This window comes from Aphanomyces astaci (genome assembly GCF_000520075.1).
Source record: "Aphanomyces astaci strain APO3 unplaced genomic scaffold supercont1.34, whole genome shotgun sequence".
Lineage (NCBI taxonomy): Eukaryota > Oomycota > Saprolegniomycetes > Saprolegniales > Verrucalvaceae > Aphanomyces > Aphanomyces astaci.
This window is the reverse complement of record NW_009798297.1, coordinates 357,688-367,854: the sequence shown is the minus strand read 5'-3', so window position 1 is coordinate 367,854 and position 10,167 is coordinate 357,688. Positions and strand designations below refer to the sequence as shown.

The window sequence follows — 10,167 nt, the reverse complement described above, 5'->3', positions numbered from 1 at the left end:
AAGTGAAGCAGCAGCTCAGGCAAACGCTGCGACAGCTGGTATTCCTCGGGTTGTGGCAAGGGTGTAAAACCCACCACGGGGCGGTTGCCATTCGTCGACAGCAGGTGGCTGTCGTCGTCGGGGAGATCTGAACGGGTTCTCAACGGTGCACCGAGCGGCGCGTCCTCGCAGCTCCTCGATCCGGTCACGCGATCGTTCTTCGGCGTTGGTTGGCGTTTCCTTGTCGTAGGAATGTTCTCGTACCATCTCCAGTGAATAGGTCAACAACGAACTAAAGATATCTTTGTTTTATCTCCCGCTTCTTCTTGGCTTTCGGCCACGGGACCTTCGTCAAGGCTGCAAATATACACACTGACATTAGTGAGGTTAAACACGCCACGAGGCGCCTACTGACTACCATTCACTAAAGTACTCAGTAACTCCACTAAGGTATCGGAACCTTTGACACGCCACACACAGAGTGTGTGTGTTAGCAATGGGTCAAACTAACGCGCGACCCAATTGCTCAGCACACTGCAGAACAGGCCTGCACCAACATGCAACCTTACATCAATGACAAATGAGTTCAACATCGTACTCGGGTCATTGTGTTGGCAGAACGAGGGGTCGTTAGATTTGGCGCGCCTCAACGAGTTGGGCAAGTCGCACGCGTTTCCGCAGTACTATGTCACCGACCACGACAAAGTACTTCGACATTGCTGCTTCACGTCGGATTCGGTTATGACTTTTGACCGACCGCATCCGACGAAGACAAAGTGCATGACGCTGCCTCTCAATGCCTTTGTTGGCGGAATCTACGGCACCGACAGTGTCGCCGCCGCCATGGCCTTGCATCCAAAGCCCGTAGAACGTTGTCCTCTTTCATGTTTATTATGCGTTTCCTCAGCGAATATGCTATCTCCAGAACTAGCACGACACTTACCGGTTGGTTGTACGATGACAGGGAACGCATTGTTCGTTGACCAAGTCAGATCGACGAACAATACGTTGCCCATGGCCTCGTTTCCATTTATGATGCATCTAATTGTGTGCGAAGTACGCCGCAGTATTTCGACATAGAGTTGTTTCTAACACCTCCCGAACGCCCAGGAAAATGAGTACTGGCCACTCACACATCCGCCATAATTTGAATCGAAAACAGTTAGCTTCGGTGGACGTGTCGTGGGCTTATCCAAGGGAACTGGCGAACCGGTCGGCGCATGCTTGTTGTCGCCAGTTGGTTTTAGTTTTGTTCAGGTACAGTATCGAGGTTGTTGCGCTACGTGTATGCACGTGTTTACATGCGTTGGCGTTTGACCCACCCGTCCGCAGGATCACCCACATTGACTCAAGCGGCTTGAGTCGCTGTGGTGGTTTTGCGGACAGGTGGTGCGAGTTGGATCTTGACTAAGTGCGGCATACTAGCCCATCATGTTGGCAGGCGTGTTAGCGATGGTGCCTGTGCTGTCAAGTGTCTAACAATTCTCTCAAAGTACATACTATTATTTGATAAAGGGAGGATTTCGTAAGGTGCTCAGTAATGGTAAAAAAAAATAACCGTCAAGAGCTGACGCTGTGGCGCAGTGGTTATAGTGTCAGACTGCAAAGCGGTAATCCCTAATTTGACCATTCTATTTAAAATTTTGAACTAAATGCCTATCTCCTGGCAGATTAGTTGCATGATGTGTGTTTGAAGCATTCAACTGAATGCTTCAAACAAAACACACACCAAACGTTACTAGAATCTACAATATCACGCGCAATTGAGGAATAGCTTCAGCGAACTTTAGTCTCGCTTGCCGGTCACTTCTTGCTAAGCAGAAAGCAACATTTCATACCCCATCTAGAAGATGCTCTACATAACTCGTCCACCGCTCCACCTTCCTGAACAGTACAGTAGGTCATGAAGATCGCGGTGGGCCCTAGAGACGTGGGAAAGTCTCATAATCCGACGATATCACCTCGTGCGCAGCTCCTCCTACAGAATCCATGAGCCTCCTGTGCCGTGAGCCTCCTCGCACACTCCGCGACCTGTGATCGACTCCTGTTGCAGCTGGCCACGCTGCCAGATATACTAGTACATAGATACACATAGGCTTACCTACGACCACTCACGTCTCCATGTCATTCGCAATTCCTTACCTGATTGACCGCCTGTCTGACGATTGTTGGCTATTGTGAAATGACACGAATACACATGTCAACGAAACAACAGGCAAGCATTTGAAATGTTTTCACCAGTATTCGTCCAGTAGCCAATCATTGATTTGTATTGTCAAAAAATATTTGATTGGATAATATAAATCATGTGTTGACAAAACTTCGGTGTCCGTTAAAATCCGTCGTCGTCTGTAATGTGTGTGTGGCAGTGACGAGTCGTCACTGCCACACACATTACATCATGGATGGTATTTCCACGGACTTTGGTGCCGTCGACGACGCTACTATTGTGCTACGGTGCTGCCGCTGCAAGTTGGAAATGCTATGGATGATGTTTGTTGATTGTAACTGTAACACTCCTTGGGCACAGTGTAATTCATGTAGGCCATCACTGTCCAACCCCTCGGGCCGATATTCGAAGCGATGCCATTTGCAGCTTTCTCTGACGAGCTCATCTGGGAACTGGCTTCACACACTGGTATTGACATGTTCGCCAACCCCGTGTTGAGGACAGTTCACTAGTGGACATCCATGCGTGGGTCCTCCAATGTTTGTCCGATAGCTTCGGCTTTGGTTTAGGTAGAAAAACAATATTATATATTAGTATATAACACTATCACCTAATACGTTCTAGTAGTAACGCCAAAACGAAGCAAATTGATCACCACGGCGGCACACATGTTGCTACCTTTCGGTGCTCCCAACGCAAAGATCGCCAGCTCAAAGTCCACCAGCGCAATGTCGATAAGTTCAAAAACGTTAATCCTGCAAAGCGATGAATCCGGGAAGCTTACAACTCCTACGAATATCAAGGTAAAACTAGTGACCTCTTTTTATTCACGTGATGTTCTATGTAGGCATAGTTGACACCAGTTAGAACTGGTAAACACTAGTAATTCCTATTACGACAATAGGAACGTTGGCGATTGCTTGCACGACGAAAGCTATCTTTGTTCGCATCTTTCACCATGAACACCATCCTGGACGCGAGAAATCCACAGTAAATATGCCCCACGATTTCTTGGAGTACATTGCGAAGTTTGCACCGACGTTGTCTCCTTCACAAATCAGCTTGAACTTGATGCGCAGAATTGCTCAACCAAGGTTGCCGACCATATCGCAAATTTCGATATCTTTGGCGAAAGGTTTATTCTATTCATTTATTATTTTGCATCACAGAGCTAGCTACTATGATATATTATATAGATCATGCGTGATCACTTCAAGTCCCACAACGATCCAGTCGTTTCAAGCATGCAGTACCTGGAGAAGTACCCGGCCATTTTCAGCTCGACTTTGGCCATTGCAGGCGTGCGCAGTGTCCAAAACGTGGTTTTGATTTTATCGCAGCTGCTGAAGTCCATGTCTGGAATACAATACACCTTTGACTAGACTCACAGCGCCGAGTGCGTGATGGACTCGACGCACAAAACGAACGCATCAGGTTTTGAATTGTACGCACTCCTGGTGCCATTTCGTGGTCAATGGTTTCCTGTGTCGTATTTGTTTTTTGAAAGTGAACGGTAAAGCATTTGTAAACACTAGTACAACTCTGGTCCGTAATGATTGTCACATTGTTTTTGGCGTGGTGCCATTCGTCTAAATTTACGACTTGAATTAAACTGATTGGTGCATTGGAAAGGTAATGATCTCCTCTTGGATTATCTAGTTCGAGCTCCTCCGAAAGCACTTTTTTGCAGGAGATACAAGCTTGAGAGAGCATGCTGACGAACAGACCTCTCGCCTTAGCGCGACGGCGGCCAAACATCGTGGCGGCAGATTTTGGGGTATAAACCTCTACGTATTTATAAATATAAGTATTTATGGAGTCAAAAACAACATGACAATATTTATGGACCAGAGTAGTATATCGTTGATTTCACTGTGTAACACTAGCGTCTATTATAGATTAGTAGGTGTCACTACGTGGTTGTATCTGTTGTTCGTTAGCTGCTAGGTGTACTATATGTATTTTGTGGATGCAAGATTATAATGTTTAACGTAGACACAGCGGAAGTCAAGGTCGCTTACTTGCAGCGATGACTTTGGGTTGAATCCAGCCTTTGTCCACATGGACAAGGATATCGCTCAAATTGCAGTAGCAATGGCGGTTTGGACTGGCGTGAAATTGTCCTTGTGGCACATGGATCGAGCAATTCGAGCACGCTTCATGAAGGAAAGGAGTTTCCAGATATCCGCAGGTAAGTGCGGTACTACACCTACGTGTGCAAGCTAATTGATATAAATGACTTGGATTAAGGTTCGCCCCGACGAATACCTTGCTCCATGTTGAAGGGAACACGCCGGCGTTTCTAGCAGTGTGGGTGCATGGAACACACGTGTTGGAGGAAAGCTTCTGTGAAAAAGCGGTGCTGGGGCCGTTGTTATCACTAATGAAGTCAAGGCTCACCCATTTATGTCGATGCATGTGCGGACTAACTTATAAACTAGTGTTTACTAGCGATTAATTGGATTGCCTAGGCCCAGCTATGTACTCACAGTGACAACTAGGACGATGCTACGCCTCCCCACGACAAAGCTCGCGTGTTCTACATCCGCGCTGTGGAAGAAATCTACAACTTTGCAAGGAATGCAGCGCATCATATCTATATGTGTACCTTTCAACAAATGGTACTCATAGTATGAATTCAAGAAATGGGCGAGGTCTCAGTCTCCAACTGCATTGGCGACCCTTCGAACCAGTATGATGGCTGAGGCGCACTTTAACTGTCTGAAGTATCGATTCTTAAAGGTATGGGGGTAGTGACTGTTGATCATCTTGACACATTTGTTCAGGATTTTCAACGACCACGACTCGACCCTCTTTGCTTTATCCTCGTGACAAACATACAAGAATCGTACAGCGACAAGTTCATCTGTGCAACAGATGGAAGTATTTCGTATGGTACAGTATTACTATCCACCCATACCACCTTGATATGCACTATTTTGGTTCCCACTAGTTGTACGTAGTGGGTCCTAGTTGTGGCTAGGCCATACTAGCGTCCTCTATGCATGGCTAATGGGATATAGTAATAAGAGTATTGCGCGCACTCATTGGTTATTTGTAGCACTGCCATCTTGGGAATCCAGAATGAACGCACAGTGGAAAGTTTTCGCAACGAAAGCCGACGAAGGCGATGTGTACGACACGTCGATGCTGCGCTGGACTTGTACCTATCCTTCGTACGCCTACGAAAAATTTCTCCTGTGCAAGCATCTGGTACACAGATACATTGTAGCACGCAACACCAAGGTAGCAACTACATATTCCACACCCCAGGAGTTAACGAGACGTCCATCATCAGGTGCCGCCGCGTTACAAGGTACGGCAGCTAACACCGCCTATGTGAGTCTTTCCTACGACGAAGGACGAAATGCTGCAGCAAGAGTGCACGAAAAAATCCAGCGAGAAAGAAGAAAACGCACTTAGTGCGCGACCCGAACTTAAACACGACACTGACTCAATCCTGGACGAATCACAGCTGTTGGCATCCGCGCACGTCGCCCAAACAATACAAGAACTGTCATCATGGCTCATCTAGCATAAACACAAGATTCTGCGGGACGTTCAAAATGTGGCGACGAGTGGAGCACTATGCCAGTGAGCCGTGTGTACTCGTCGTGGTCTTCGTCACACATATCCGCGAACATGCTCGGACGGTGCGGGGCAATCAATGAGTTCTTGATGAAGTGCACATTGGTGTAATGTGACTTCTTCTTCGTGTCCGCGATGAACTTGTCCTCGCAGTCCACGACAAGACATACTACAGGTTACTTGCTTGGTCAGCCATTCGATTCTGACGTCCTGTTCTTATCTATATTTATAGCTAATCAAGTTCGAACACAATTTATTACCTTAATCAAGTACATGTGGTCTGTGGATTGAGGATTTTTAGATGTACAGTACCTTGAAAAGTCTGCAGACTAAACACATGGCAAAATGTACAACCAATCCGACTAGTTTTCGCAATGCACCCCCTGCACCATCAATTCGTCCATAGGTCTTCGCTTCGTCTCCGTGTGCGACTGGCGTTGTTGCGTCAACAACAGCGCTCCCGCCTCACCATACCCGAAATAACGTTTACTCTCGACGACTACTCCGATGCGGACTGCATCGATAAGTTTCGCTTCACCAAAGCGTTCTTACTTCGTTTATCCGCGTGCTTGCGCATCCCCAGTCGAGTTGTGACGACCGAACGTACGTCATGCAGTGGCATCGAGGCGTTGTGTGTGCTACGACATTTTGCGGTCCCTGATCGTTGGTCAGACTTGATCTCAATGTTTGCTCGGTCCCAGAGTGGGTTGTGCAATATTTTTCTGCACGTCCTCGGCCATACCGGTATCCACAACGAATTCGACGAAATACTATTTCTCGATCGAGACCGGATCAGCGCCCAACCAGTCGAGTACAGTAATGCGATCATTGCAAAGGGTGGTGAAATTCAAAACGTGTGGGCCTTCATCGACGAAACCGTTCGTGAGTGCTGTCGACCGAGTGGTAACGAACGTCAGCGCACCGTCTTCAATGGACATAAACGACGCCATGCCGTCAAGTTCCAATCGTAGGTAACCCCCGATGGAATCATCTCACATGCTCTCGCGCCGATTGAAGGTCGACGGCATGACCTCACCATCCTGCGGCAGTCGAAGTTGGAGAACGTATTGGTGGCGATGATCGCTTTGCTGGGTTTGTTGTGTATGATGATCCAGCCTATTCGAACCATCTGGCATCGCCGTTTGGGAGGTGCCCGCCTGACGGATGCCCAGCGCGTCGTGAACAAGAGTATGAACCGCGTTTATATTATCGTTCGGACAAGTTGTTCAATATTGGCCCATTGTTGACTACAAGAAGAAAATGCGGATTGGAACGGTTCATTTGCCAAGATGTTCAAAGTCGCCGTGGTCTTGACAAACTGCATTACGTGCGATCGAGGTCAGAACACTAATACTGTGTATTTCGGAATGATGTCACTCCTGGCATATCTACATGCGGTCGTGTAATAATTGAACGAAGTGACATAACTATTCGTGAAGACTACTAGTCTATTAATTGTGTTGTGATCGAAGAAAGTCGGACGGGCCCTCCGACTGAATTTTGATTGGCTTAAATTTGGTTGATTAACCACTTGCTTCCACTTGCTCCCACTTGTTCTCACTTGCCCCCACAAATGTCCTCTTGCCCCCAGTCGCCCCCACCTGTCCCATCATCAGGTCAATGAACATGACGCTTTAAACTAAGTTTTAAATTATCTACGTGTCACGTCGACGTTTTCTAGCTAGACGAGCAAAAGTGACCATCTTCATTTGCGTCAAACGACGCTGGCGTCCAAGTTGTGTCTGACCCCATGACAGTAACAAATTCTCCATGATCGTAGTAAACGCGGCAATGACGAGAGCAGATGTGAATGGCCGACTCATCCTGGTACCAGTTGCACTGTTGTAAACCTTCTGAAGCTCGACCACCGCGAAGTTCCACTCGCAGAGAATCTTGCCTTCCTTCTTCGTCAAATCCCGCGAACTGATCTTGAACAAAGGCGGTATGTCTCTCGCCGGCGATCCACACCACCACAGATGCCAAGCCGTGGCAACATCGACCGACGGTAGTTCAAAGGTCTCTGGGAGCAGGTGCCATCGACCCCCCCAGTAGTGAACAGGTCTAGCAGGTCTTCAACAACTTGAGAGAAACTTGGGTTGTTGGCTGGTTCCATGCTGACAATTGTCGCCACTGTCTCCCTCAGGAGCTGCTCGAGCATGGCATGTGTGATGTTGCCCGCTGTGACGCCTTTTTCGTCGAGATGGGTGTAGGGTTTTCACGCGTGCTTTTTGGGGTATTTACTCGTGTCGCGTATTTTGAACAATTTTTGGGGGGTTCACGCGTGCTTGGGGTTTTCACGCTTGTTGGGTTACTTGCGCGTGCTTTTATCGACCGATTAACATGAAAATTGTGTTGCTGGTCCGGACCATAATTATTATGACAAAGCATGTACTGTACAGTACCGAAACCCCGAAACCCCGATGCTCTCACGGATCGCGCTAGGAAGTGCGCGCACAACCGCCAAACTTTGATCTATCTGGCTATGAAGGTCGACGTGAGGGGGGATACCTGTAGGCTGTATGGTCTGCGACGTGAGGGCCACATTCGCTCCGACAATGGCAGCTGCTGATGCATCACCAAAAAGTACGGACGAGAGCAGGGGGTGCTTGGGTGGGAGAGCTGTCACAAGGAAAGCTTTGTGATGGACCAACGACGCCAAACAGAGAGACAAGACGCCACAAGACGCCACAAGACGCCACGAAGAGTTGGGTGCACCCATAGACGCGGAAAAACCAGAGCACCAGTAGCATTAACGGCATCGGAACTGCCTGCCTTGGTCAGTCTTCGACTTGAGAAACGTTACTCCAAGCGCGTCACCTTCGTCAGAAATGTGATCGATACGAATTGTTGGCGTAGATCTGGAGCGGCACATGAGATTCCACGACAAGACCAAAAAGAGGTGGGTGAAACCAGCGTCCATTTTTGAAAGACTCGCCTTGCAGAGCTCAACGTATTGGTGATGCCGAAGTGGCTGCTTGGTACCAGACTTGATAGCGCCAGCTTGCGTCTCACTTGCACAAAGACGTCGTATCCCCAGAGGCGAGTTAGATTTGTGGATAGATTGAAATCATATTTGGCGACCTTGGTATGTGACGGTAGCGTCTGTGCCAAATCCGTTTGGTAGTGGCACGTTTTGCTTGTTGTAGTAGTCCTTTAGCGCAGAACGGTACCGGTAGACGGACATGGTTGAAAGAGTTACGCCTGAGTTCATGTACTTGTGGAGCACAAACTCAGTGAAGTTCAGAGTTCGAGATTGATGGAGCCATCTGCGTTGAGCATGTGTGCGCGGCCAGACGCTTGCATCCAAATGGTGATTTGCTTTACACAGCTGCGATAGCCTTTCTGGGAGCTCTCGGCGAGTCGGTTGTCTCGAAGGTCCTGTACAGTCGTTGATTGCTGCCTGGTTGCGATGGACACCGAGATGTCATTACGAGTCTCGTCTGCCATGGTCAAATGTCAATTTGCACCAATCATTCTCAACAGGAATTTTTGTCCGACTTTATTGCGTAAATTTACCAACCATGGTGTTTGTATTGGATTGTGTATGAAATATGTATTCCAATGAACAAGAAAGTCGGACGAATGGTCCGACGATCACTTGATTCCAGTATATTCCATCCAACTTTATTATGCTAATGAGATACTACGTAGTACTAATGAGATACTACGTAGTATTACTGTAATTAATACTGCAATGTCGATGCGGAATAACCTTGATTTATTAACAACAGCTTTACAGTTACTAAATCTCCCATGTCGGGAAAACTCTTTTCCAATTGCGCGCATCGTTGAGTACTTTCAGCAAGTTGGGCTAGTCGAACTTTCTGCTCCTCCTTCTCAAATGCCAAACGTCGCAATCTGTACGCATGATCATCGAGGTGCTTCTGCCGTTCGAATTCCAGTAGCTGAGACACAACTACCTCCTGCTCTTCTTTCTTTGTCGGTACTGCGCCGGCCCCACCTGTGCGTTGAAGTTTGGCCACTCGATGCTCAGCTTCGACACAAAATTGAGATCCCGTCGACTCCAAGGTCTCCGGGTGCTTTTGGTCCTTGTCCTTTTTCGCCCTTCTTCTGCTGTCGGCTGTGCCGCGTCGGTCGATCAGGTCTTACAACAGCTGAGCTTGTTCGGTGACGTCTTCATCGCTTCCAGTGCCCCAAAGCCGATGCGCCATGTCCGTAGCCTTGATTTGGGGTCCACCATGCCGTCGTTGCGCTCCCGCGCCGAACGGTACGGAATGTCCGCCTCGAAGTACATTGAGAAACTGGCTGCAATGGCTTTCCAACGCAGGATCAAAGATCCGTACTCGCCGTCGTATGGTGCGACGACCTCACGCAGTAGTGCAGTATCCATTTCTGGGCTCCATGCGACCTGCTTGTGCATTGCCTTGCCCACGTCAAATGATGAATGTGTGGTTACGTCAATCTGTATT

The 10,167-nt window shown here is 48.0% G+C and overlaps 3 protein-coding genes across 3 annotated transcripts; 1 reads left to right on the top strand and 2 right to left on the bottom strand.

Moving 5' to 3' along the window:
• Positions 1–552: 552 nt before the first annotated feature.
• Positions 553–6,708, top strand: H257_11520 (hypothetical protein; the record flags this gene model as incomplete). Its single annotated transcript, XM_009838494.1, has 9 exons — positions 553–843; positions 3,346–3,471; positions 3,532–3,593; positions 4,242–4,340; positions 4,400–4,508; positions 4,651–4,753; positions 5,211–5,325; positions 5,382–5,465; positions 6,144–6,708. 9 exons carry the CDS (start codon positions 553–555, stop codon positions 6,706–6,708), a joined length of 1,554 nt encoding a protein of 517 aa, XP_009836796.1.
• A 552-nt stretch (positions 6,709–7,260) lies between these two features.
• H257_11519 (hypothetical protein) lies at positions 7,261–8,456 on the bottom strand (the record flags this gene model as incomplete). Its single annotated transcript, XM_009838493.1, has 3 exons — positions 7,261–7,338; positions 7,588–7,798; positions 8,140–8,456. 3 exons carry the CDS (start codon positions 8,454–8,456, stop codon positions 7,261–7,263), a joined length of 606 nt encoding a protein of 201 aa, XP_009836795.1.
• Positions 8,457–8,977: 521 nt separating this feature from the next.
• H257_11518 (hypothetical protein) lies at positions 8,978–9,184 on the bottom strand (the record flags this gene model as incomplete). The annotated part of the gene is made up of 1 exon (XM_009838492.1): positions 8,978–9,184. The coding sequence occupies one exon, from the start codon at positions 9,182–9,184 to the stop codon at positions 8,978–8,980; it is 207 nt and encodes a 68-aa protein (XP_009836794.1).
• Positions 9,185–10,167: the final 983 nt, after the last annotated feature.